The sequence below is a fragment of the Botrytis byssoidea genome (assembly GCF_014898295.1).
Source record: "Botrytis byssoidea strain MUCL 94 chromosome Unknown BBYS_004, whole genome shotgun sequence".
NCBI classification, from domain to species: domain Eukaryota; kingdom Fungi; phylum Ascomycota; class Leotiomycetes; order Helotiales; family Sclerotiniaceae; genus Botrytis; species Botrytis byssoidea.
In genome coordinates this window covers 1,965,804-1,993,289 of record NW_024065845.1, presented here as the reverse complement: position 1 = coordinate 1,993,289, position 27,486 = coordinate 1,965,804, and the positions used below count along the sequence as shown (strand labels likewise).

The 27,486-nt window shown below is 42.4% G+C and overlaps 11 protein-coding genes across 11 annotated transcripts; 5 read left to right on the top strand and 6 right to left on the bottom strand.

The window, feature by feature from the left end:
* Nucleotides 1–22: 22 nt before the first annotated feature.
* On the bottom strand, nt 23–1,414 carry EAE97_002714 (uncharacterized protein; the record flags this gene model as incomplete). Its single annotated transcript, XM_038873226.1, has 1 exon — nt 23–1,414. The coding sequence occupies one exon, from the start codon at nt 1,412–1,414 to the stop codon at nt 23–25; it is 1,392 nt and encodes a 463-aa protein (XP_038736432.1).
* A 454-nt stretch (nt 1,415–1,868) lies between these two features.
* EAE97_002713 (uncharacterized protein) lies at nt 1,869–3,582 on the top strand (the record flags this gene model as incomplete). The annotated part of the gene is made up of 3 exons (XM_038873225.1): nt 1,869–1,981; nt 2,642–2,886; nt 3,063–3,582. 3 exons carry the CDS (start codon nt 1,869–1,871, stop codon nt 3,497–3,499), a joined length of 795 nt encoding a protein of 264 aa, XP_038736431.1. The 3' UTR covers nt 3,500–3,582.
* A 3,226-nt stretch (nt 3,583–6,808) lies between these two features.
* Nucleotides 6,809–11,098, bottom strand: EAE97_002712 (uncharacterized protein; the record flags this gene model as incomplete). The annotated part of the gene is made up of 9 exons (XM_038873224.1): nt 6,809–7,053; nt 7,156–8,037; nt 8,094–8,682; nt 8,770–8,882; nt 8,935–8,974; nt 9,207–10,583; nt 10,633–10,660; nt 10,723–10,811; nt 10,865–11,098. 9 exons carry the CDS (start codon nt 11,096–11,098, stop codon nt 6,809–6,811), a joined length of 3,597 nt encoding a protein of 1,198 aa, XP_038736430.1.
* Nucleotides 11,099–12,799: 1,701 nt separating this feature from the next.
* On the top strand, nt 12,800–13,805 carry EAE97_002711 (uncharacterized protein; the record flags this gene model as incomplete). The annotated part of the gene is made up of 3 exons (XM_038873223.1): nt 12,800–12,928; nt 13,020–13,241; nt 13,308–13,805. 3 exons carry the CDS (start codon nt 12,800–12,802, stop codon nt 13,803–13,805), a joined length of 849 nt encoding a protein of 282 aa, XP_038736429.1.
* A 404-nt stretch (nt 13,806–14,209) lies between these two features.
* EAE97_002710 (uncharacterized protein) lies at nt 14,210–14,921 on the bottom strand (the record flags this gene model as incomplete). Its single annotated transcript, XM_038873222.1, has 2 exons — nt 14,210–14,752; nt 14,892–14,921. 2 exons carry the CDS (start codon nt 14,919–14,921, stop codon nt 14,210–14,212), a joined length of 573 nt encoding a protein of 190 aa, XP_038736428.1.
* Nucleotides 14,922–16,844: 1,923 nt separating this feature from the next.
* EAE97_002709 (uncharacterized protein) lies at nt 16,845–18,327 on the top strand (the record flags this gene model as incomplete). The annotated part of the gene is made up of 4 exons (XM_038873221.1): nt 16,845–16,914; nt 16,979–17,180; nt 17,228–17,870; nt 17,902–18,327. 4 exons carry the CDS (start codon nt 16,845–16,847, stop codon nt 18,325–18,327), a joined length of 1,341 nt encoding a protein of 446 aa, XP_038736427.1.
* Nucleotides 18,328–20,283: 1,956 nt separating this feature from the next.
* Nucleotides 20,284–21,214, bottom strand: EAE97_002708 (uncharacterized protein; the record flags this gene model as incomplete). Its single annotated transcript, XM_038873220.1, has 3 exons — nt 20,284–20,866; nt 20,922–20,987; nt 21,039–21,214. 3 exons carry the CDS (start codon nt 21,212–21,214, stop codon nt 20,284–20,286), a joined length of 825 nt encoding a protein of 274 aa, XP_038736426.1.
* A 724-nt stretch (nt 21,215–21,938) lies between these two features.
* On the top strand, nt 21,939–22,618 carry EAE97_002707 (uncharacterized protein; the record flags this gene model as incomplete). Its single annotated transcript, XM_038873219.1, has 2 exons — nt 21,939–22,163; nt 22,214–22,618. The coding sequence occupies 2 exons, from the start codon at nt 21,939–21,941 to the stop codon at nt 22,616–22,618; spliced, it is 630 nt and encodes a 209-aa protein (XP_038736425.1).
* Nucleotides 22,619–22,627: 9 nt separating this feature from the next.
* On the top strand, nt 22,628–23,134 carry EAE97_002706 (uncharacterized protein; the record flags this gene model as incomplete). The annotated part of the gene is made up of 2 exons (XM_038873218.1): nt 22,628–22,638; nt 22,699–23,134. The coding sequence occupies 2 exons, from the start codon at nt 22,628–22,630 to the stop codon at nt 23,132–23,134; spliced, it is 447 nt and encodes a 148-aa protein (XP_038736424.1).
* Nucleotides 23,135–23,786: 652 nt separating this feature from the next.
* EAE97_002705 (uncharacterized protein) lies at nt 23,787–25,576 on the bottom strand. The gene is made up of 4 exons (XM_038873217.1): nt 24,539–25,576; nt 24,354–24,483; nt 24,076–24,302; nt 23,787–24,022 (listed from the first exon to the last, which is right to left on the bottom strand). Exons 1-3 carry the CDS (start codon nt 25,469–25,471, stop codon nt 24,115–24,117), a joined length of 1,251 nt encoding a protein of 416 aa, XP_038736423.1. The 5' UTR covers nt 25,472–25,576; the 3' UTR covers nt 23,787–24,022; nt 24,076–24,114.
* Nucleotides 25,577–26,495: 919 nt separating this feature from the next.
* Nucleotides 26,496–27,346, bottom strand: EAE97_002704 (uncharacterized protein; the record flags this gene model as incomplete). Its single annotated transcript, XM_038873216.1, has 3 exons — nt 26,496–27,128; nt 27,188–27,271; nt 27,320–27,346. 3 exons carry the CDS (start codon nt 27,344–27,346, stop codon nt 26,496–26,498), a joined length of 744 nt encoding a protein of 247 aa, XP_038736422.1.
* Nucleotides 27,347–27,486: the final 140 nt, after the last annotated feature.

The following is a 27,486-nucleotide window of genomic DNA, read 5'->3' as shown; positions in this document are numbered from 1 at the left end:
TTTTGGCAGTGATTCTTTATTTCTATCTTTCAATGACCGTCGCTGCTTTTCGAAGCCTGTTCATGACGGCTGCCGCAATATCCCCTTCGTCCTTGATGCCTTCCACAAAAATGACATCACACCCTTTCTGGTCCAACTCTCGCAGGGCCGAAAAGAGACCATGGGCGATATCTTTGATTTCACTACCCAGGGCAATTTTCAAGCAGTTCGCCACATGCCAGCCTGTCGTCTGATCACTCGAATCTTTGATCCAAGGTTTATGCTTTCTTGTGTAGAGCGCGAACTCGTTTGACTGTAAGCTCGCTTCTATGTCTATAGTTCCTTTGTCTTTGTGTTCATCTACTTGAATATCATAGTCGGCATAATCTTCAACCCCCGGTCGAAATCTCCAATTCAGGGTAGATATAATGCCAACTGTGGCTGGCTTGTCGGAGGATAAAGAATTGCGCTCGGTGTGTTCCGTCTCTTCAGCTCGTGCTGCTACAATTGAGAGCGCTTCGTCTCCGAACAAATGTTCAATGCCGCGCCCATTCTCGCACAATATAACCTTCGCTTTGGGGCTGTAATGTTTGTACTTCATTCCCGGTGCTCTGGGTGCCTTATCTCCAATTTCACTTTGGTCTTTGTATCCTCTTACCACACCTTCCCAGCCACGACACTCTCGAATCTCGTCAATACTCACACCGCCAGGCCTGAGAACGACTGGAGGATTACACATGCCATCTACAACCGTACTTTCTACTCCGACCTGGCACGCACCACCATCAAGTATTATTTCGATCCTACCGTCAAGATCGTGATGCACATGTTGAGCGGTTGTGCAGGAAGGTTTCGTAGAGGCATTCGCAGATGGGGCGGCGAGTGGAACACCAGCGAGCCTTATTAGAGAAAGCGCAAGAGGAGAGCTTGGCATGCGCGCGCCGAATGTTGGTAAACCTGCTGTAACTTCTGATGCCAACTTGCTTGGAGATGGATTCGGTAGAAGGACGGTCAAGGGACCAGGCCAAAAACGTTTGATTAGTGGCCTGTAGATCTCTGGTATTTCGGAAAAATCACTATCGACGTTTTGCTTATCGGTCGAGGTCAAGAGACTGCGTAGCATGGTAAGATCGCAAACATGTATAATCAGTGGATTGTCTGAAGGTCGCCCTTTAGCCTTGTATATCCCTTTCACAGCATCGCTTCGCGTCGCATCCGCACCCAATCCATAAACAGTTTCTGTTGGAAAGGCTACGGGTATGCTTTCTATCTTGAGGTACTCTGCTGCTTCCGCGATAGATTGTAGTCCAGAGAGATCCTTGGGGAGTTCCCATCTCTCGAGGGTTTCTTGATTATTGAATTTCCCAACCTCAGACACGTTGACTGGGAGAATGCGAGTTTTAACGGCGTTGCCGTTCACTTCAATAGAAGGCATTTTGCAACTAATTTTGTGAAAGTTTAAGAGGAGATTTGTAGCCGTTCGTGGAATTCGAAAAGCCAGATTGAAAACGGTAACCTTAACGTTGTATCCTACGGCTCCTCCTTTTGAATAAACCTTTGAAAAATACTTGAGATGTCTTGAACATACTTCCTCTTCACTGAGTCTTTTCAAAACTGTGCAAATGCATTTGTCTTCTGAAGAAGTTGTGGTGGGGCAATGACTCAAAATATTTCTTGAGACTATCAATTTCTTTTTGCATGCGCAGGGCTGATTCTAAGCTTGATGACGTAAGGTCCTTGCACCCATGAGAGTTTCAAGACAGTGATGACAACTGAGCACGTGCGCCTCGATGACCACTTTTACCGAACCGAACATCTAAGGGAGGCATGTGGGAAAATATTATATCCTCAAAAGATGGGCGACATCAACGAAAAGAACGGTGACTCTCATGCTATTTTCAATCTACTTATTGATTCTTGAACAGTATATGCGCGTCATGATGACCATGACCTGGACCATAGTTCCAGGGAAGATCACCACGACAGTCGGACATGGAATAAGGTTAGTTTGGTCACGAGATGAAAAGCCATCACTTTCTCTTAACTAATTTGTGCGTACGCACGTGAAGTGCAGCAAGTGCTGGATCTCCGAGCATGACTTGCAGTCATTATGTCATAAAGGAACAGTGATATGATATGGGAACCTGACAGGAACTTGTCTACATTTCTTTTTTTGATAGTCCACTTGTTGGAACCTTCTGTAGTTCCAAGGTTCTTGATGTCACCAGTCTTATGATTTACCTTTAACCGTTGACGAGAGTAACGTTTTTAACTCCGATGTCAAGTTGTTTCATGTTCTTCCCTGCGTGATTGAGATCAGTCAAATGTCAAGAAAGTTTCTCGGCATGTCAAAGTATGGAGTTGCTAGCGTAAAATAAGCTTTTTGGATGCAAGACCAGACTAGCAAGAGAGCCCTGTGTCTATTTATGGGAATCACCTGGACAGATATTCTCAGCTTATAATGAACTTCAGCATTGATATCACAGAGATACTTCTGCTCTGAGTTCTCTTTCAATTATATATAAACGATTTCGAAGTTCCAAAAATCACTTTTCAGAAGCCAATCAGCTTTCGTGTTTCTAGTATCTTGATCAATTTTTCCCAACCCTTCGTTGAACTAGAGGGTCTAGCCTGTAATCTAAATTGACTATCTTTTTAGTAGTATACACTGGTCTAGATTTTCACTATATAAAGGTCGCATAGTTTCGCTCACAAGATTTCTCTTCTCTTTTCGATCTGTCTACCTATTTACCTACCTACTTGCCATCTTCGACATCAAATCATTGAATCAATTAGATACAAAGATAATGATGTCTTTTCAATTCCTCAAGTCACCACTCAGCCACAAGAGACACAACTCGGCATTAATTTACGGAAACCAATCATTCAATAAATCGGACGACACCCGTAAGTACCAAGCTTTTTTTTCAACTCAAATCATTTTGATCATCTAGATGTTTGAAATTCCTCTCGTTACTTGACTTGATTCGAGTGGGCGAGATCAACCGGATTGCATGAAAAACTCTTACGTGATGCTCTGCTGCGGCACCTGCCTTGTACGATATAAGTTAGCTTACAAATAGAAGTAGTAGTCACCGATGTCCACGAGGGAGACCTTCCCACCAAGGACCCAGACTGTACCAAAAGAATAAGGTGGATGACAACCCCCAAGAAAGACTACACCAATGCCGAGTGTCGTGTGTGGATTGCAGCACAGCTTCGCGCCTGTTACGTCTTTCTTCCGCGATCCTCGGCCATATCCATTGCAAATAATTTTGTCGGTTCAGGATACAAAATGTTCGCGATGGAAAAAGAAGATTGGGTAGAAATGCTCGGGGTTCATGGCTATGCCATAAGATTCTTGATTCGAAGAATTTTGTGGAACAAAAATACAGCCATGAAAGCGGGCTTTTCGGTGGCGGCTATGTATGAAATGAGGGGCGAATTTAAGACAGAAATAGAGTCTGAGGAAGATTTAAATTGGAGTGGGCTATATTCTATCAAGAATAGTCAGATTTGAAGTTATTTTTTGTGAAGCATTTTGAATATGGAGTTTTTTGGATTTGGAATACCCTGATACAGCGTCATTTTGATTTGAGGGTTTATGTATTTGTAATTTATTGTATATATGACAGATTTCTTTCTTTGATACTTAGATCGGACTCTTTTAATTATCGATTTGGCTTCGCAACTACTGCATCATATTATACAGAAGACTTGCGTGAAACATATGCAAACTACATTTTCTATTTCATAGACGCCGTTTCAATTGGAACGAAAAGAAATTTAAGATGAAACTGTTCATACGCCTTTTCCTGAGTGATGGTCATATTTCTTTCATGACAGTGAATGTTTACAGGTTCAACAGATCTAGTCTTACATTTGACTTTTGGTAAAGATCGTGAGGTTATTATGATTTCATCAATGTTGATACTCTCAGTGTCTCCAGTGTTCCTAAATGTAGCCATATCAAAAATCGTGGAATGCCTGAAGGAAGGGTAATAATCGAGAGGGTGTCGAGATTGTTAAGAATATATATGTTTTACCTGAATGCAGGAATCGAAAGCTTTTGATTGTTGGAGTGTCTGGTGGAATATCTTTTGGAATATTGAAAACCTTGATGGCGTTTCTTTGCAGAGAGTGAACATAGGGGCCACGATGGCTATGTTGTTTTATATTGTTGTAAATTGGTCGCAATTTTCACAAAGAAAATTACCTTTGAGGGGAAAGAATAGAGACTCTTGGCTTGATTTATAATTCAGGTTGCTCTTTCCGCTTCCCTTCTCGTTCTTTCCCCTTGAAAGCTATCATGCCGTCCCTAATCAGATACTTTCAACTATCACAACTTTCGAATATCAATCAGCAACACTCCATTCTATCATGTCGAATCACAGCCAGTCATTTGGATTTTCTGAGAATCCTGCAGCCATTGCGAAATTCACAGAATTGACACATCGGACCGGATGTTTTTGAGCAACAGCTAGTTGTCTTTCTGATCTCACAATGTTTAAACTTTACTTTACTTCACTTCACTCTTTGACACCGATCGACTTTGCGCCACCCAATATGACCAGAATACATACCGATACCAATCTAGTACAATTCTCACCTTAGGAAGACGCAATTATACTACTCGCCATCGACTTTTAAAGCCAAAAGTCGTATCGTGTATAGAAAAGAAACACCCGCGTCAAAATTATTACAAATAGAGGTTGAATTGCGTATGAATGGCAGATTCAAGTGATATAACATCATTAGCATTGCAATTTGGCTCAAGATAAAGCGTTTTTTTCAGTCGCAATCTTTCGTATCTCGTCTTCCCTCTATCTTTAAGATATGTAGAGGCTATCAGATCTGCGCTCAAATAGGCTAGGTTTCTGCTCATGGCTTCTCTTTCCCCATTTCTCCCTAAGTAAAAGTGTAAAAATAATAAACTTCCTTCAACTGCAATACAACTAAACAAACTACATACATCCTACGACACCCTGCAATGACGGATATTATCACCTATCTTTACCATCTCGCTCAGGCCTGCAATCTACAGACCCCCTTGCTGTTTGATATCATTACCAACGTCATCGCTTTACCTTTCGACGTCTTTACAATTGGTGTATAACCTACAAAGTCTTCTACTGAGCTTTGTAGACCATATATATCCTCCAGTAAAGATCAGATTCATCTTGTATTCTGCTCATACTCTAATCATACCCGCCCCGAGAAATTTCTGCATTCGAAGTGTTTTTGATCATTGTAAGATTGGGGGGTTAAAACGAATTCTACTTCGATGGACCCAATTAGATTTTTTTTGTATCTGCTATCAATTCTGCTCACAAGATGTCATAAATGCAGCGTAGGATGCATTCCTCTGGATTGACACCCTTTCCTAACTTAGGTACAACTTCCATACTTGGGATTGAAAGGAGGCCGATGAGCTCTGAACAACAACAAACTTGGACGGCCTGGGAAGGTGGGCTACTACTTTTGGTTATAGACTGGTACAGTGGAGGAGAATCTGTTGCATCGCAGTGTAAGGCATTCTGGAAAGCACATGAAGATCGAATTTCAGTCCAAAGTGTCTTCAGTAATTGGGCAGTATTTCTTGATAATCAGGTGAACGGATTGGAACCCTCAAGAGTTCTGACTCGAGGTCTGCAATATTTTATTGAGAATGTGGATCACTGCTGGCGAAGGCTCCAAAATATCAATTTTCGAGAACATGCCGTCATTGCATTATTTCAAAATATTTTACCGTTGACAGAGCAGAGACCCTGGAAGCTAAGTTTGACGTTAAAATATATTACATAAAGCATGATAAACTGCCAGGGGTTCACGATCAGACCTACAGCGTACACGTGAATGATGGAACCTGGGGACAATATAAAGTGTATTTTCAAAGATTATACCCGGCTGGCTCCACTGCTCTGGAACTTTTGCACATTTCAGCTGAGAAGAGGAAGGAGAGAGAGAGGTTATAGAATTTAGCCATACGACAAACGAATCACGTCCTCGGACTTGGTTTACCAGTGGTAGATCTGTGGGACCCAGGCCTACAAGAAGTATTCAGGGCAATGAGAAGGGAAACGGAAACGGAAACGGAAGCGGAAAGGGAAATGGAAACGAATACAAACCGTGCTCGCCAGTCTTCTGAGCTCGCAAATTCACATCTCTAATACCCACTCACTCTCCGAGTTAGAATCGAACGCGATAATGGAAAAAGCAGAATAGAGAGGGGGGGCATACGCAAGCCCTGAGTTTCACGTTATCTCCACATAACGGATCAAACCTTTTTCTTGGGGAATCTCACACTCTTTTTCGTTTTTATCTGCAAAATCGGATTTTGAATCTGCTCGCTTCGGGGACATTAGCATACTTTACACTCATTGAGGATTAATGTCACTTGCCAATTTTCTCAATCTCTAGCTATCTGGAATAAATCGTTGCTTTACCCAAATTTGAGTTGATGGACTTCCACCGTGCTTTTCATGATCTGGTATGCGAAGTTTGATAAAACATGAAATGTGACCCAGGATGTATAATGGTAAAAACAAGTTCCGAAAACGGGAAAGTGATAACTAAAGTAATGTGATCTATCTTCAGTATGTTAATAATATATTGTCCATATGTTTTTACTATTTCCTTATTTTAAGATACTATATACGCCCTCCCTTTAAGTATACAAACCTTCGACTAGTCGTTTAAAAATGTAACCTTAATCAATCATCCCCAATACTCAGTCTTCCTATCTGTTCAATTCAATCTTTACATTCACCCCATAGTACCATCAAATCTCAAAATTTATTATGTGCGAGTCAACCATTTGGGCCCATGGTTATGAATCCAGGTATCCCCAGTCCCTCATAAGCGTTTCCAATCTACTAACCTTCATCGGCTTTGTATAGAAGTCATCAACACCCGCCGCCTTCGCCATCTCCATATCTGCTTCAGAATATGCAGCCGAAAGTGCCACAATACGGGTGGGTGGTAGTGGGGCTGGACTGATAATTTGTTGAAGTTTATCGAGCGATCGAATCAGTCGGGTAGATTGGTAGCCATCGCATACTGGCATACTAATATCTTTGGTTTGTGAGACATATTAGCTGGTTGTGAATTATTGGATGTGGATTAAAGTGGAAAGGGGAAACACAATTAAAGCCAAGAGGAGTGTTATGCACATACCCATGAATACAAGATCAAAACCGTTGGGCTGAAGACGATATTTCTCGAACGCTACTGCTCCGTTTTCCGCACAAGTGATATCGAAATTTAGTTTGCGAAAGTACGCTCGAAGGAGGCGAAGATTGATAGGATTATCATCGACGCAAAGAATGGATGGCTGACTTGGATTTGATATAGTTTTGGAGAGGTAGGGTGACTTTTCAGTAAGTGCTTCCTCCACTGCGGGCTTGGTGACGGCTGTCCCAAATTCTTTTCGGATATCAGCGGTCGGAGAGGGTAAAGGGCTGGAATAGAAGAATTTATGATCGGTTACAGGAGGTGGTTTGGGTGATATCTGCTTTGGCGACAGACAGCTGCGTAATGTTTTCAACAATTTCCAGGGACCAAACGGTATCGTGAGAGTCTCAAGGGGTATACCAATAGCCGAGTTCTGCTGGGATGTATGGCTGTGACTTGGAACGTATCGTACCACTATTATAAGCGAGGGCTTGGATGCACCATCTTGCATCAGCTCTGCAAGGAACAAATCGACTTTTTCTTCAGTGACAAAAGCAATATCAGCAGCCTCATCGTCCGGCTCATGATCCATGCCAAACCACTGAGTAAGATAGGCGTGCAAGGATTTCTTTAGATAACAAGATGAGCCCGACCGGAAACCGTGAGTTGAGAATTTGGAATATTTAGATTGTTTGAGCAATATTTTCAATTCTTCGACTTGATCCTTGAGAAGTGCATCGGAGGGGGTGATCGAAGTTAGATTAGATACCGCTTTTTTAAGGGGTAGTTTGACTGTAACAGTTGTTCCGTGACCGATTTGACTTTGAACATCGATAGTTCCGTTATACATCCGCACGAGAGAATACACGATGTGAAGTCCAAGTCCTTTTGCACAGCACATCAGCATAACGATGATATCAAAGCAATAGCAGAGTTCTTACCAGTACCAGGTGCCAATGACGACTCCTGAGAAAAGGCTATGAAGAGTTTGCTTTTCAAAAACTCACTAGAAATACCCTTACCACTATCACTGACTCGAAGTACAACTAAGTCATCAGTGTCAATATTCGGTCTTTTCGATATCTTGGCGTTGCCATTTTTGGGAGATTCAACAGCCAAAGAAATATCTATGAAGCCTTCTGATGTATACTTAAGACTGTTGCCGACTAAATTCATTATGATTCGCTGGACAGACCCCGGAGAGCAGAAGAAGTGCCAATGATCAAATGAAATGTGCAAAGATACAGTGACAGGGTTAGATTTGTACAGGGTTTGATTCTCCTGCGTTTCTATCGTCCCTGGAGGTTGCATTACTCGGTGTAGAAGCTGTTCTGAATTCGTTTTGTGGTGCATGTATGCCACCGCAACAATTGCCACTGAGTCTTCACACATTCTAGCGAGATCTAGGGGTTGAGAAAGTAGATCGTCGCTCGTGAGATTTTCGCCGTTTGTTTGCTGGGAATTGGAAGAATTTCCGTTTATACTTGGGGCCTTTACACTAACTTCTTTGTGTTTCATTAAATTATTTAGCTATACGTGTTAGCTTCATGTGATAAGAGAACTGACGATTCACGGGCTTCTCGACCATAAGATTAAGGGAGAAAATCGAGCTCATACCTTGGAATATTCAAGAACATCCATTAGAGTTTCTTGAAGGACTCGTCCACATGTTTCTATTGTCGAGCAGAATTCAAATTGACCATTATCAAGATTCGTCTCGCTTAATAGCTCTATTGGACTGGTTAAAACATGTATTGAGTGCTCCAGGCAGAATATACATACCGGCAGACCCAAGAATTCCGTGAAGTGGACTTCTCAATTCCTGTTGATGATATAATCAATCAGCTTTGATTTGCAAGATGAGACGAGCCAATGACTGATTGTGCACGTAGCAGTCGTGCTTGACCTGTAGGGCATCCTAACAACCTTGTAAATCCAACGAAGAAAAATCTAAGATTTACGAGGATCGCTTCTGAAGACTTGGCCTTGAGCACCTCTTACGAAGATAGATCATGCTAGAAATGTCTGCAAGTGAACATGATTGATGGTCTTACATGTGATATGCTTGATATGAAATCTGCTTTTTGACGATCGGCAGCTGCAATGGATATTCGATTGTACTCAATAGAAACACTGTTCAGAAACCCACGGACAAATGCCTTTTCAGTATCGGATGTGAAAATCGCTATATCCCGTAGGGATACTGCAAAGCATGCCACTATGGGTAATCCAGTCCCTGCCTCAGAGAGTGGAGCAAAAAGAACCTCTCGAGCATCAGGAAAGCACTGCTTCACAATACTGCGATCAGATCTTTTGACTCGATGATTATGTGAATTAAGATGCATAGAGAACATTTGTTTAGATGGTGGTGAGTCATCGTCTTCTGAAGATTCAGAATCGTAGCCATTGAACGTCCATACTTTACCTTTAGGATATCTCTTCGAAAGTCTCTGCAGATCTTTTTCATTCGGCGCTCTGTAGAGGGTACATGATAGTGTATCACCATCCAATGACGAACAATTTGATGTGGAGAAACTTCTAACTTTGGCAGACCCTGCTTCATTACTTCGCCTGTTCAGTGACGAAGACTGGGCAGATGTATTCAATAAATCGATATCGTTGTCCTGGGAAAGATGAGTAGGTGTTGTGGTGAAGTCATTTTTCGCATTTGAATCATCCAAAAATGTGTCTTCAGGCGATCTAACATCTCCGTTCTGTTCATCTTCGACACTGGTTGAAAAGCCAATACTCATTTCGAAGAAAATTGTATAATCAACATCGAGGGATTCTCTTAGTAGATTCGCGCCTCGTGAGAGTATTCGATCATGAGTCGCCGGGGCATCAGTCAATGCCAATTGATCTATAGATGTATTAGGTGAAATATCATGCAGCAAGTTTTCCCCAACCAGTGTGTGTGGAAGGCCAACTATATTTTTCAAGGACTGCTCGGCGACCGTCGCTAAAGACGTGTCAAAAGTAACCATTTTACTTGTTAAATTGGTGTTAGCCATTTTCGCTTTATCCGAATGAGAGCCGTTGGCGTCTTGGCACTTGACGACCATATCTGTCGGCAACTGCCGCGGTATTCTACTTTGACCCTCAACTAGAGCAGCCAATCCTTTAGACATCACATCGTTCCGCCGTAACTGCACACTTTCCCGTTTCATTTCAAGGTATTCCATGACGTTTTTTGCCATTAGTCCCAAGAAGTCGACCTCCGCTCTCGTGGCCTGCTCACGTGGCCTTGGATCAATGACAAAGACACTTCCAATCGGTATTCCGGTATTACTGATTAAAGGAGTTCCTGCATAATATCGAAATCTCGGTCCGCCTGCAACATAAGGCAGCTTACAGAACCTGGGATCGGCCGATAGATCCGGAACACTGAAACAGGCATAATGATTTGGTTCAGGGATAACTTCTATAGTGTACTAGTCACAAGATATTAGTGGTGAGCGACAGGTGGTCTGGAAAACTCACCGCACATAGAGCTTCACTGCGAATAGTTCTGCAAAACGTGGCTTTTGTCAGAAAAGGCCCCGAAAGTCTTATTACTGTAAGAGATCTTACCCTCCACAACCCATCCACAAATCATCACCTGGATCATGTTTTGATGAGTCTGACAAATCCAGTGTTTTCGTTGCTTCCGCGAGAAAGTACTGTAGAGGCGTGAGCATACCGCCAAATTAGTATTGATAGGAATCAAAAATACTTGTGCATTGTCATCAACAACAGATACCATCGCCCTTGATGCACCAAGTCGCCACGTGATCAATTGCATCAACGCAGTTAGTGTACTATTGGGGCTGCTAGCCTTTTCCACGGACCGAACTGTCTCGGGACTCTCGGTCGGTGGACTTTCGCCAGCGATAGGGGGATCATCGGGAGATCTTTTGTAGTAGCGGCGAACCTCGCGAATTCTTTTGCGTTCTGAGGATGACAACATCATGAATTAGATCTCTCCAAAGGGATGAGATCAATGCATATAAGGTTAAAATAATGGGAACGGATAAATTAGTATAAAAGCATTTCAATTTACCATCGGCTGCTAGAATTGATAATAATTGGGACAGACACACGGCTTCTACGCCAATATTTCCGATCTGTGTTGATGAATTCGATGATAACGTTACACTGGTACAAGGACGTACAAATGAATCTGTTATCGGTAATTGACCGAGAACACGATAGTGAAGGTACCCAAGGTGAACAAATGGGGGTTATGTTGAGGTTAGGCGATATGGTGTTTGACACTCATGAAATATTCGGATTGAGGCTTTAAGACCCAGAATCGTGATAGTGAAGCGAAGAGGTGCGCAGTGAAGTTTTGAGAAAAGATTGTATGACAAAGTGACGTATTTTAATCACTAAGGCAGATCTGGAGGCTGAATGCAGTGATTTAGAGTAACCTCCTGTTGAGATCAAAGGTTATGTGGATAGATCGGTGAACAATGAGATGAATATATATTAGGAATGTCAATGAACGTGGTCGTTATTAAGATTGTATCGCAAAGGTTTACCATCCAATAAATCCTGTTTAAATGAATCTCGGTAATGAGCCCAGAACATGGATGAAATTTGGAGCTGGGTGGATATACTGCTTGTCACTGGACAGCTGAGAGTTTGGGGTAAAGATTTTCGAATCAATCCTTGTCGCAAGCAAGAGGGCTGGTATTTCCTTTTGCTCAATCCGTCTCGCGATGCACAGATATCTCTGAACGTCTTGTGAACTTCGCAAACTCGAGTGAGCATGGATGGCCAAAAGGAAGCAAAAGAGCATACCAATGATAAAGCACAAAAGTCTTCACATGTATCCCATTTGATGCATAAGATATATATAATTATGCCTTACCGTACTGCATTCGAACCTTCTATGGCTTAGAGAGCTGAGCTTGACATTCAGCTGATCATACACTCAGATATATAGCTGAGAGATCTTATACTTAAGTATATGGTTGAGACTGGCCAGAAAATCAGTGTGGAAGAGGGGTAGGTCGAGGTACCAATGGGGTCCAGATCAAAAGTCCTTTGCTCGTGCTCCTCTTCGAGAGTGTACATGACACGATACAAAATAGTACCTACGGCTTGTTTGCACGATAAAAAATATGATAACGTGAAGTTAACTTGTGTTTCCACATCTCATTCGCACTTAATGTTGAATGTTGCTCGGAGTAGTAGCTCCTATATCGTGTCTTCTATGTACTTCGTACATTCGTGCGGAAGTCACAGTTCCGAGTCATGATATCGCGTCACAGTAAGGTTATCGGCGATGGAGGAAGAAAAGAGGAATTAGAGTATTCCTTTGACATGACAGAACTTGCTTGCCCAGATAAAAAATAGTAAAAGCAATACAACAATTATGAGGCTTGTCCTCTGTATGCAACTAGGGAAGTTTTATATTGATATCGAAAGGTTACCTCGATAAGGTACAATTGACTGATGGCGCTAGTCTGTATTTAGTAAGGCCCGGCAAAACGAGCAGTTACCGCCCGCTGACGCGAAACTCAAGCTGCCTAGTAAGCTACTATTATTCAGTACCTAGTAACTGGGTATACAACATCAACATCAAATCCATCAGCGACGTCAATCCTACAACTCTGCTTCCGCCAAACTTTCCAAATCTCAAACTCCGACTAGACTCTTGAAAATGGATTCTCTAGTATCACAATACAGCACACCTGCTTACGAGCAAGAAGCTCCTCAAGAAGACCAGATGGAGTTATACCAACCAGCTCCTGGCTTATCTTTGAAATTCGCCATGCCTCCTGTCGCACATGTACGTTACCCTCACGATTATCTATTTGCGGACTCGGGGCTCTGTTCACTATAAAATGCGATGTGCAAATTGCTAATCAATCCATCTCTAGCCATCTGCTTGGCTCCGAGCAGCTACTGATGACCATGCGAACCCAAACTGTCCCATTAAGATCGCACACGGTACCACAACTTTAGCATTTAGATTTCAAGGTGGAATTATTGTAGCGACAGATTCAAGAGCAACGGCAGGCAACTGGATCGCAAGTCAAACTGTTAAGAAGGTCATTGAGATTAACAACTGTTTATTGGGCACAATGGCTGGTGGTGCTGCTGTAAGTCATTAAATTCAACACTGAATTGATTATTTCCCTGGTCATTACTGACGTTTTGAAACTTAGGATTGTCAATACTGGCTCGCATATCTTGGTATGCAATGCAGACTTCACGAACTTCGTCACAAACGCCGCATTTCCGTCGCAGCTGCTTCTAAGATTCTTGCAAACCTCGTTTATAGATACAAGGGTATGGGATTGTCCATGGGAACTATGTGTGCAGGTGTCACCAAAGAAGAAGGGCCCGCACTTTACTACATCGATTCCGATGGAACAAGATTGAGTGGAAACCTCTTTTGTGTTGGGTCCGGTCAAACCTTCGCATATGGTGTTTTGGATGCCGAATACTCATACGATTTGAGCGAGGAAGCAGCCTTGGAGTTGGGAAGAAGAAGTATCTTGGCTGCTACACACAGGGACGCCTATTCTGGAGGTTTCATCAATTTGTACCACGTCAAGGAAGATGGATGGGTTAAGCACGGATTCAATGATACCAACCCAATATTCTGGAAGACGAAGTTGGAGAAGGGTGAATTTTCTAATGTTACTAGCGAGCTGGTTTAAGATGGCGGTATGAATTAATGAGCGAAGGAAAGACTTCTTTAAAATGTGTCATTAGCATGGACGCAGGAGCATGGTTGGCCTGAGGCCGTGTATACTATTGCTTCACTCACGAGTTTTATCACCCACGAAGATAATGTCAAGAAGCAAAGAATCCACCCCAGTTCCACCGTGAAAAATAAAAGTGTTTGTCAATCGCGGGATGTGCTATTTAGAAGGCAAGTGCCGCATTCAATACTGCAGCATTATCCTTGATTGCATTATACTCGTGAAAGTTTCAGTCGCACTTCATGCAAAGGAGAATTTCAGCATCATTCAGTGAAGATGAAACATGGTTATTCAATTTAAATAACAAGGTAAGTAGCGCCCAAGAGAAACCAGCTCATAGTAGCGAGGAGACATAACCTCTATTGATTGAACGAAGTTCCACCCATTGCCGCATCGAGCATAGACATTTCGTCTTCAAATCGCTTTGTGCTCATTTCCAAAGAAATTTTAGCGACAGTGCCATTTTTGGATAATCCCCACGGGTCCTCCTTAATGTCGTATCGAATTTCTCCTCCGCCTCTTTCAACAAGCTCGAAGAAGGCAAGGCTCAAGACTCTACGATCCTTGACGGCTTTGCCACAATTCTTCTTGGAAGCTCTTTGGTTTACTGTGTTGTCCTGCTGTCCATCTGAGGTCTCGTCATCTTCATTATCTTCGCGGCCTCTTTTGGCTGTAGGCTTTGATGTAGAGACAGACGGGCCTTTCCTGTGTTGCAGAGCATGGACATTGGCGATGTTGTGACGGCGTTTTCTGTCTTCTTTTTTGTCATCCCGGCCTTTCTTTGCGTTGTGCTGCTCGTTTCTTTGTGGACTGCGGTCTTGTTCTTCCTCCTTATCACCAACTTCAATCAAGTCGCCCGATTTTAAGTGAGCATGATCGCCTGGGTGAGACTCGGCGGGTGTCTATGATTCAATTAGCTTGGATTATTGAGATACGAGCAGGGACAAGAAGGGAAAAGACAATGTATCATAAGCGATGTGTGGAACTTTCATGTATGAACAGGCGAGAGACAATGACTGGCTCAACAAGGAGATTACTTACCCAGTCCATGGTGGTATTGATTGAGCCCATCGTTTTAAGTCGTTATTGGACGGTAGGTACGCAATTATAGCGAGGTGATGAGATTAATACGGTATTGTGGCGTATGAATAAGATTGAGGATCGTATTGAAAGCTTTGATATATCTAGGAGAAAGTACGGTGATTGTGAATGTATCGATTGCTCTCAATGTAATTATCGTCTGAAAAAATGTTCCTGCACTGAAGGATCGAGAGTATTTAGGTGTAACCTGGGGAAAATGAACAGTTCAAAAAGAAATCTCCTAAGGTGGTGTTGCTACGAGTAGCTTCTATATTAGTGTGGCCACGATCGAGTTTTAGGAGTTTTAGTTACCCTCTAGACTGGCGCCAAGCGATCTAGTATATCGTTAGCTATGAATTTTCTGTCAGAATCCATGGATTAACTTTGTTTCGTTGTGAATTTTGGTTGACTGGCGTCGAGAGTATGACGTGCATGTTTTAGCTGATGAGTTTTGCTAGGATTTTAGAATTCTGTAAGTCGGAGTGACATATCGTGGAATCTTTACCGAATGTGAAGCTGCAATTGTGTAGTTACACTTATTTTAGATCATAATCTAGACCAGCATTACCAAATAGGAAGATATCAGAGCGCGATATATGTTGACTTACATCTCCTGGACCTTTATCTAGGATACCTCTGAGCAATTTAGAAATTTGAAAGCGGAATCCCTCTTCCGGGCTCAAAAAAAGGCCACATCACAACTATATCTTGAGCATTCCTAAAAATTGTAAATCGCATTGTTTGTCTTGTTAACCTCACTCTTCTCCCCATCAAAGCTGTCTGAGCAGGTATTATCTCCTTAAATCCCTTAGCTCGACTAGCCATAATTTATCATTTCGTTGCCAGGCTTGTGGCTATGAAGTGTATGGGGCGAAGATGTTCTGCAATACTGAGCTGAATTCTCATATACAGGAATGAATGCCCATTTTTCTATCTTGCAAACATAGCCACCCGTAAAGAATTAGTCAAACCACAATTTGCCTATGAAAAATTCAAAGGATTTGGTGACAGGAATCTTCTTGAAAATCCTCAAATGAAGCATTTCTCCGTCGCCCTCTTCTGACTCAGCAAAATCTTGATCAACACGATAGATGGTCAGAACAAACAAATCAACTTCAAGATTTGTGCTGAGCGTTTGAGGCATGTTTGCATTTTCTGGGTAATGTTACTAGAAGAGTCGAGATAGTAAGTCCGATTGAATCAAAGAACGACATTCTTGATCTCATGATGGGGGAGAGCATTTAGGTCTATCTACAGTTACCTCTGTTCATGTGTGACTTTTTTTGGCAATTTCACAAACTGAAGAATCAACGCCGCATGAGGCTTTTCAGTCACTCAAAAACATTCATAGACGAACTTTATGACCACTGATACAACCTCGTATGCAATTCATGTAAACACAATTTTAAAGAATCACTCGTGTCTTCGAAGTTATGACTCTACATAATATAATCAAGTGAATAGAAGTTGTGGAACTCGCGCATAGCATCGTAGGTTTACTGAAGAACTCTGACAATTTATCCTAAATAATCCTCTTTGCAAAGCTCCAAGAACTTGCATCTCCTCTTTCATGGATCGAAAAGAACTGTGGCCTTCTCTGGTCTCTGCAATCCCACAAGGAAAGAAGGTCCCACTGAAACCGTTAAAGCACGCAGGAAAGATCGAAAGGTTATGGTGCACGTTCAGTACAAGGTGGCATGTTCATTGGCTACAATGAATCTCTGATCTTTTGTGTGATGATTAACGTTATGCTCCGTTTTTCAAAATTCACTCGCAATTTTTCTTACTCACCTCCAAGCGATGACTGTCTTACATTTAAGCGATTGAGTGACTTAAGTTTAAGGTCCTTCGAAACCTCTTCAACTTATTTCTTAACATCTTCTTAACACATCCAGAAATGACAAGCATGCAACCATGGACACGGAGATGACAAACAAGCAAGAGTCTACGGTCGTAAAGACCCCAGCAGAGGGCAAAGAAGAAGGTGAGTTACCTTTTCAGCTTTTGCTTTGATAGAACCTTCCAATCATTTTTTTCTTTTTTTTAAGCACTCATACCCGTGATTATGCATGGCCCAAGGCCTCTTCAATACAAGAGCAAAGTTCCCTATGATTTCAATTATTACGGAGATTTCTACTTCGCCTCCAGTAATCATCGCAGGGAAAGAGTCAAGGAAATACGAAGCGCTAAACTTGGAACGGCATATGATAATTCTGGTGAAATGGGTGACAGAATCGTTGTCTATCAGAGGTAAGATAGCTTTCAGTTTGAAGTGCTTGTAGCTAATTGCTTACTAGACTAACTCCGTTCAGATTTATGGATTTACCTGCCGAAGTGCGAAAAATCATATTTCAATTGATCGCCTCTATATTTCTCTATTTTGACCCCAAATTGAAGGCTCATGTCAACCGAATTGCTCTCGGGCGCTATGATCCGTGGAGAGTGCACTACCAGTCGTGTTACTCAACGGGATTTGAAGAATTCTTGAAGGAAGAGTATCACTCAAAACATCACTTTTCGCCAGAGGAAAAAGCGAAACTATATCCAGAATTTGTCAAGGGCGCAAATGATATTGTGTGGACCCACAAAGATCACCCGAATAGAAACGAAAATTATTTGCAGATTGTTGATGTAGGAGAGCCCTTAAACAATGACGAGCATAAATCGCAGGAAAGGGTCCATTGGAAGTACCTTGATTGGTTTCGAAAATTGGCAAATGTTAGTAGGCAATTCAGGTTGGAGCTTGGTTTTATAATATGGGAGAGATCTAAGATTTACTGTAGAGGTGATAAGAAAATTTTGGTATTAGGCCAATTCTTGGAAGCAAGTCCAGGAATAACGAAAGGGATCAGGGAGCTTGTAGTCTCTATTTTTCAGCTCGTTGAACATTGGGATGACACAAGTGTTGAAGATGAATGGGATTACATTATGCGTGAAGGTGTACATGGCACGCAGGCGACTTTTTTTTCAGAATTTCATGGAAGTGGTGTCACAAAATTTAAACTTGGATTATCTCACGCTAAGTATTAGCGGTCCGAAGAGCTCTATTATTGAACTCGCTGTAGGGAAAGGTGTAATGAAAGTCTTGACCGAGACTCGAGCGCTGAAAGTGACTAAGGGATTTCACATTGAAATCAGTTCGATTCATCCGGAAAACAATGATGGCAATGAAACTGCCAGAAAACTTGCCGAGTTCAGAATCGAATGGGAGCCAAAGATCACAGCAGCACTCCTACCCGATGTTTTGCGGCCTCAAACACCGAAAACAGACAGAAATCATTATCTTGAGTCTCGAGCAAAGCAAAAGAACAAGAGATCGGCCCTATCGACTAGAGAAGATTGCTATCCAATGTTTGGATTGTGGCTGGGAACGAATGAGGTTATTGGGTCAAGATGAGGTACGGGTGGGCGGGAACACTTCGCATTTCATGGAAGAAGGATCATTTATCTTCAAAACTCAATTCTTTTGACGGAAAGAAAGATCTGAATTAGTGATGGCGTTTTGCAAGTATAGCTCCCTCTGGAAGGGAACGAATTATCACCTATGAATTTAAATCTCATTAAACTATCTTCAAAGGTTCAATAGATTGTAACAATATGTTTGTATGGCCGTGTTAATCATTTCATCTACCTCACTCTATGTGATTCGATATAGGTAGATAGATAATACCTATAAATGAGTGATTGGAGTTTGGCATTGTCTTAATGTCCTACTCAATAACGCTACGATGAGGTTAAAGTGTCCGTCTCGATTTCTGGGTGCCTCTTATGGTATCAAGTGTAGTAGAAGGTCGATATTTGCTTTGAAATTACAATCTCCGTAGAAGAAGTAATAACATACGGGGAAATAGCTCTTTCACCGTTCGATTTATCTAGTCTTTGATCTACATAATCTACGTTCCGAATATCACATCGGAGGAAAATTGGCGTGATAGGTGACTTGAGAAACATAAGTGAATCTCATTCGATGAAATTGATAGAGTTCGAGTATGCCAATACGAAGGCCAGCCAACATGCACCATGCGATAAAAACCCACTGGTTAATAATAAGTTCAAAACTGTTCCTCCCCGAATCGCCAGCGACTTCGATGCAGCATGTATAAGAAATTCTATTGTCATCTATTGCTCCTCCGCCATCTTCTTCGAATGTCCATCTATGTTTATGTTGAACCGATGAAATGCATCGAATTTTGCCGCCCCGAACTGTGCTTTGCTATGTCGAAGTAAAAGGAAATGCAAGAAAATATCAGAACATTGCCCGCTTTTTCGTTTGCACAGTACTTTCTGTGCTATATTGTCGCATGCAAAGAAGCTCCCGACTGCGCACAATCAGAGCCCTCTTCACAACCTCCAACCTTTCTCCGCATATCAACTCTTAGCGATAACGCTAACCCACGAACCCCTAAAAGTTCCTATTCACTTCCACCACATTCCCATGCGCCATCCAAAGCTTATTGTTTGAGTAAAAGCTACGATCAGACATGACAGATCAGTCACTGCGAGAAAAAATGACCTTTCAAGGCCTCATCTGAGAGGACTGCTTCAAAACGTCGCCTTGAAAGATATGTTTCCTCAAATGAAACATTGCGAGTGTTTGTGGCTAGTGACGGAACATTTTCACGTCAGAAAATGAAAGGGAGGACACATATTCTGCCTGGCTGGGTTGATTCTTGTAGGATATATATAGTATCCTAATAGGATTATGATGTGTAAAAATTGAGGCCATGGTGAGACGAGGCGGTTGTCGGTGGGCTCGAACGGTCGAATCATGAACCCATTAAGCCCTTTGGATGAGATTTCTAAGGAAAGAGATTGAGAAAAAACATATACATGAACTGAATGACTTCCATAATATGGTCACAGTAGGCTTTTGTCATCACTTCCTAAGTTCATTACTTGCAATTCTGATCTATTCCAGGCCGAGAAAAATCCTCGGGGTATGTTCCTGGTCACAAGTGGCTCTTTTCTTGGTATTGATTGGGGACGCAGGCATGATGAAGTGGAAGATGGCCTGGGTTCCGATTTTGTGGCAGTCATTTCCTTGTGGATAGAATTTCCGGAAAAGAGTACAACATTCGAAATCTCCAGGGGTAGAGTTATAGTGGTCCTATGGTATATAGGACAAAAGAGGAAAGAGAAATATTGCACATGGAAATATGCAACCAAGAAATTTACCGAATGTGGATCCATTTGCGGAATGATTCCTATCGGCTTAAGATCCAACTGAGAAACGTATACATCTCTGGGCATCCATAGCTCTCGGTTTTCAGGGCTGAATTCGGCAGTAGAGAATCTGGACAAATTGACATAGTGAGTTCTGGTAACCTTTTGCTAAATGTTAACGGATTGCTCATCATATGTGGTCGTAGAATGCCGACCCTGTTGTTGAGTAGTGGCCTATCAAAGAATCATCCGAAGCCTCGAGGGAGTCTGTAAAATGGTCCTGTGTGTGGAGCCTCAATTCTTCCAGGAATTCCATGGATTCGCCACTATCTTCTTGAAAATGGGACAGAAGTCTGGCGCCTACCAACCTTGCGGTCGAATTACCTTCATCTAAATCAATATCACTGGGCGTTGTGCTTATGATTGAAGTAGGACGACCCATAAATGCAAGCTGGTGATCCATTGTAGACTGCGATACTCGTTCCAAAGGCTCCTTCTGATTAAAGCCAAAGCTTGGAGCTTGGTTCTGACCTTCCTCGACATCTCGGATAAAGTTATGGATATAATGGCCATGTTTTGATGAATCTAGCCTTGCTCCTTTGAGGACTTCTTGAACGAGTGATACCGTTGCTGGGCAAGAGTAAACAGTGATCAAAAGCCATATGGAAAAGGCAAATGGTATCCAAGGCATAATTTCTAATAGTGATACACGACTTGTGAACACTATCATCACTAAGAACAAGCTGGCTGTCGGGAATACCACAGGGCCAAACCTATCAAGAGAAGGTCAGAAAGTAATTCTTATAGTGGGGGCCCTCTTCGGAGTACTTTTTAATTTCTTCAGGATGTGTCCGAAGGACAGCTATCATAAGAGCAACAGTGCAAAGAACATTGCTAGAGCCGTGTTAGTATATGGTCAATTGATGAGAATTTCCATACGCTTACATAGACCAAACAATGAGAGAGGATTCATAAAGAATAGGAGAAGCTATCGAGAGAAACATCATAGTGTACAAGTACATCGTTCTAAGCTTCTCAGACTTTTTGTCTTCATTGATATCGTGTCGCACGGGTCTGCGCTCTTGCGTCGATGCGACAGGTAGATTAAATTTGGTAGCCATGATTGATTTGATGTTGGTTGAAGTATACAATAAATGAGAAGTTTCAATAATGTAAATCAGGTTAAATTCTTTACATAAAGTTGAGATCGAAAATCGGACAATAAGAAAGAGCAAGTAGATAGAGTGGATCTGGGGAAGCTTTTTATCTCCCCGCGATTTCTGAATACTCGACCATAGACATAACATCTCAGAGTGGGGGTAGGATGACTTCAGGCATGAATGCATCGAACTAGAACTTGTATTCGGTGTGAAGAAACAGAGATTGAAGGTTTATCTTGGTTCACAAAATCAGCCTCGCTTACTGAGAATCGTGGATATTCGTACTGATAGGCTGACGATCAAGATTCGGTGACCAGTTTCGGATGACTGCAGGTTGGGCATCAGCCTTGTCGAATGCCTACAGTACCCCTCGGAGCCTAATGGCTTGGAATCGGGATATCTCGTATGGTTGGCAAATGTTAACACTCTCCAGTTGCAGGCATTTCGGTCAGCGCATTTGTCAAATACACCATGACTAGGATATTTTTATAAGACTCTTGATTCGAATATTTCAAGGATCCTCCGCCCGATGGGCGCCAATTACTGTGTTAAGGTTACGATCCGGTCACAGTCACATTTGTACTTGGGTATCGCTTTTCAATCTTTAGTAGATAAAGATGTTCAAAATCATTCGCCTTTGAACAGAAAGCTATAAGGATTGTAAATCAGAACAATCACTGATATCATGGCTATGAATGACATCGAAAGTGAAACGTCCTACCGCTCATTCAAATGTCGTTCTAGAGGATTTCGAGGGTCGAAAACAAGACCAACAGACGAACAATCACTCACTGAATACATTTCTGCACGCCATCCAGCCCGCGACCTTGGAGCGATCTTCGAACCATTGATTGCAATGATATCCGCAACAGTGACTACAAGATATACTCTTTATCATGAGCAAGGACGAGTTCGCGATCCCAAATCCAGACCTAGATCACGGCTAATGTCCAACTGCAGATGAACTCAAATACTAAACCTACGGGCTACACCTTCAACTCGGGAAGTCTTGGTGTAATCCTGGATCCGTACGCATTATCATTACTCGTATCGTGTATTCTTCTTGGTTGTTCAATTTCTTCGTTCACGCATCGACGCCAGGGGCACGATAGATGTCAGTCGCTTATTCTTGCATTCGCCATTCTGACGGCCACCACCATAGGTTTTGGATTAGGAATAGATTCCAATCTCATAATGTTAGGATTTGTTCCTTGGGCCCTGATTCTCGCAATGGTTCTCAGTGTCTTCGTTCATTGGACTGTCAGACGTCATCGTAGACCTCGAAACTGCCCTGGAATGTTCTTCTTTGAAACAATTGGGAAAAGCGTAATGACTTCAAGGTTTGAAGAGACCCACGGCTGCTAAGGTCACACGATGGTGCTTGAGTGGGTGCTCCTATGTAGGAAGTGCAACTTGAAGGTGATTTTATTGACATGGCATTTTAGAGATAATCAGAGATCTTTATTTGGTGCAAGATCTACCACTTGGTGCGATCAAATTACACAAAAACAGGCAGACAGGGGTTACCTGAAAGTAGCTTATACTTCGAGAAAAACCACACGAGAGAGACAAATCACTTTCGTTCTGTACTGTACAACATCGCTGAATACTTGTGTCGCCGAGCAAATTATTGAAAAATTTCAACGCGCTATCGTGGATCGGTACACCACGTATTTCAAGCAAGAGCATCAGTATTATTTGAAAGTTCTCTTGGTGGGGAATATCGGTGGAAGGTCCCAGAGCATGAATGGCAAGCGGAACCATACTCATACTGTAAAGATGTCAAGGTATCTCATGATGAAGAAGCTACAGCTGGGACATCTGTGGTTAAATGCAGATTTTGGCAAGGATTGTCGAGATAGACTGTTGATTTGCGAGTAGCCATTGGTTATTGAAGCTGTGTGCTCTCTATACTTTCAATTCATTGCTGTTACATGAAGAGACGAGCCACCAAGAACTTTCTCTTTTCATGTTGTCTTAAATCGGAAGATGAATGGGCTAATTATCTTAGGCAAAGTCGAAATCGCTATAAATGCCGACAAATTGCAGAGAATGCCTACATCTGGAGATTAGCATAAACATGAGCTTCAGGGAAAAGAAAGTGGCAGAACCAGCCCAATCCGAAAGACGAATAACAGTAGCCAAGACAAGCGATTACGTGGAATTTCTCGGCCTGGGTATATTAGCCGGTGATCGTGAAAGTCTCGGAAGCTTTAGTTAACTGATGATGGAATCAGTGATGCAAGTGAAGAATGGAAGCAAAATGACTGTCGAGTCTGAGGGGAAATCATAAGAACGAGGACATTAGATAGGATTGAGGAAAACATGTGATCTTAAAGAGGTACAACAATGTGAAAGATCACAATTCCACTTGTGTATATAGCTAAAGCAATATCAAGCCAGAAAGAATTTAAACAAGGTATATGAAGTCATAAAATGAAACAAGAAGACACGAAAAGGATCAAAGGGTCCGGTCAATGCACACCCTTGAGCGAGAAGACATAAGCTGAGGAGAGTTTCTGCACTTTTGAAACCGATGAGCATTCGAGGTTTAGGACATTTTGTGTCATGTGGGTCTTAACGTCCTGCTTAGGATGATCATTTGTAACAATTCCACGGAGCTTTGTGGATGGCAGACACTATTCGTTAGATTGATGTTCCAAGCCCCGGGAGAATGAGCGCAAGTTGTGTTGCCACACAGTCTTGAGTCCTTGACATCATGCCGGTAGGATACTGTATATATCAGAATTGGGGAAGGGTCAGAGTACGCTTCGAAAGTTAGAACAAAGACAAAAGAACTCATGAGAAGAACAGGTGCTTACAGAAGCAACCAAATGCTTGAGGGTATATTGTAATTCTATTTATGACTCCGAAGCAATCTTCAATTTCTCCAATGTTTCTTCCGTGCTTGACCCAACAGTGAGTTTTTGGGCATCTTTTCCTTCAACATGTCCATCTGGCTGTGCAACGACATTTTTCCTTGCTGCTAATGCCGCGGCTTTTCTTGCTGGATCAATTTCCTTCTTTGCCTTCTTGACCTTGACTGGACCTGGTGCAGAGTTAGCTCAATTATCTATACGAGAGAGAGACTGAAACAAACCTTGTTCTGGAGGATAAGCTTGCACTTCGATTGCTTGCCATTCTGGAGATGCTTCGAATTCCTCTCTAATCGGCTTTAAAATATCGTTAAGGTGGGCGGTGAGACTTTGTTTAATAAGTTGAGGGGTGAGCTGCCATTGATATTAGTGATTGGCCAACAAGAACTGTGCTCACAAGTCTACTCACAATATCTGCTATGTAATCTTCCTTCAGCTTCTCCACAGACTCGTAGATCAACGGCTCCTGGTCTCTTCTCTCGACGACAAATCTTGAAGTGCCTCCGTTCTTTAAAGCGAGAGCGCGGAAAATAACATGTTCGACGAAAGCGATGACACCATTACCTTCCACTTCCTTTGGCGTGCACTTAGCCTTCTTCAATTTCTTCTCAACAGCCTCTGGGCCATCGATCAGGTCGATCTTCGAGTCCGCATCACTGGAGCTCATCTTCGCAGCCTCTCCTAGACCAGGAACCATTGTGTTCATTAAATGTGCTCTGACTTTGTAATTAATCTTTGGCAGATTTTCCTTCGCGAAGGTGAAGATTTTCCTTTGGTCAACACCACCGAATTGTGCATCAACGTCGAGATATTGTTCGTCCAGAGCCTGCATGAGAGGGTAAATTAAACCACCAAGTGTTGGATCATCCGTTTGCTTAACGACTTCGGCACCAGCCTTTTGGGCAACGTTAATTCTGGTGATACCTTCCAACTTAAATCGGTCCATTGTATATTGCTTGTCAAGTTGGTAAGAGCTTCCTAGCACAAATTCCAGACGACTCAAATCAACGCCAACCGCTCTCAAAGCTGATTTGATTACTCGTTCGTAGTACTTGGCACGGTATTCGACAAGTTCGAGAGGTGCTTTCATATTGTCCAGGTAACCGTGGATATCCGCGAGTAGAACCTTCACATTACAGCCCGCCCTCAGTAACTCTGCTATCTTGATCATTGGTACGAAGTATCCACAATGAGGTCTGCCAGTCGTTGCAGTTCCCCAGTAAACTTTGAGAGGACGCTTCTCCTTGAGGATGACATTGTCGATAATATCTCCGTCGAGAACTTCGGCAAGATTTGCCTTGATCAGAGCAATTGATTCCTCTGGACTCATGTCGGAAGTCATGTTGTGATGTTGTTGAAAATAAATTGTTGATAAATTGTTGAAAGCAAATAGACGCGAAACTCAAGAACGGGATACTTTGACTCATCTTCGGCGGGGGATAAATTTGGCGGGGTACCGACAAAGTCACGTGTAAGCATTATGTAAGCTTGTCCCCCTTGAGCCTGCCCTTCGTAGCAACAAATAGATTTGAGTTCCGAGAAGAAAGAAGTTCGTATACCAACACCTCATCTATGAAATCCTTCTACGATCTTCTCTTCATCCTGCACTCTAGATCATTTCTCAGCCAGATCTGACTGTAGATTACATCAAGTTATTTGCCAAGGTGTGAGGGCTTATGGTATCCTCCTCCTTTATGCTTCCTCCCTTTATGTTATATATCTTCTAGAATGGCATTATCTACTACACAGTCTTGTAATGATGATACAATCCGATCTTTTCTGCAGGAAAAGCACCCAGAAATCGTAATCTTTGCTACAGAGGAACCAATGATATATTTCAGTAATTGAAGAACTTAGTTTTTGTACTTGATTGCAAGCGAGCTCCACCCTCAATGCTCTACCCTTATCACGCAAAATTCATTGAATGTCGAGAGCGAAGTGTGGAAAAGACATAGTCGACAGTAAGTATGGAACTAAACTGAACGTCCAAGGCGAGGGGGCGCCTGAACGATGAGCGAGATTGAAGCGAAGCGAAATCAGAGCTTGACATCCATAATATCATAACATTGGAGTTGCTTCCTGGACGACATTGCAGTCTTGGAACAAAAATAGCCAAATATGTATGACCTCAACTGCGATCTTATACTAGTAATATCAGGAAGGCAAACGTGAGAAGTGGAACGGAGATCGATGGAGAAACCTGACATCTCAAAAATGATAGTCTCGATCAAGTTGCAGTGCAGCTCAAAACTCAATGAATTCGGGTTGTAGAATAGAACAAATTTTTATTAAGGATTTTGTACAAGGTCAGCAGTACTTTTGCTTTCGTCAAGTCCGAAACAATGCTACAGCCACAGACGGCTCCTCTATCTTCCTTTCTTAACCCAGTCCTCTACCTTTTCCCTTCCTTCGGTGACCTTGCCATCCACTATTGAAACTGCCTGCTTTGAATGCACCCGTGCCATTCTCCATGCGTTCTCTATACTCTCCCTTGTCCTAATGTGTGTGTCCGCAATCACTGGGAATCTTCTCTCATATTCCCATGCCAAATTGGCAACATTTCTCATCGTTACTGGAAGAACAACCCATCCTGCTCCGATTCCGACGGCGAATGGTACAGCAGCTCTCAGTACGATGTTTCTGTTTCGTGATATAATCGAGCCAGTCATAGCAGCAACCAAAACATAGATAGATCCAGGCATTAACTTCTCCCCAGATTGTTGGGATGGTGCAAGTGAAGCAATCGTGGATGTGAAACTGGATTCAAGGTTAAGGGCAGAGTCCATCATGGAGTTCAATTTGTTTTCGGCAGCGACGACATGTGCGTAGAGAAATAATCGACTCTTTCCTATTTGTACAGCGAGCCTGTCGGTAGGAGTTGGACCAGTGTGTTTTCTTGATATTTCCTCCGAGGCGGGGCTTGGAGATTTGGATGATGGGAGAGTTGGAGCGGAAGTGGGAGGGAGCTCCTCGTAGTCATCATAGATGGGTTTTCTTCCCTAAAATCATGCGATAGTTAGTGACAGAGATGTGAGTGGGTTTGAATGCTGCTGCGTACATCTGGGGCTTCGGCATGTAATGGTCTCTGAGGATAGAGAGCCATTCCGATTAAGGCTGCGCCAGTTGCTACAGGCGCAATGCGCTTTGAGTTGTTAGCTAAATATAATTTTGCGTATTTGATTGTACTGACCTGCCGCAGGAATACTCTGGAAGCCATTGCTCAATTGACTTGGTCGTACAATTGGTATATATTGGGATCGAGTTCCGCGGTCGTTAAAGCTTCGTAAACTTCAAGGTTCCATTCGTGTGATTTTTTATGCAAATATGCTGACGTAATTATTCTCATTCAATGTATGT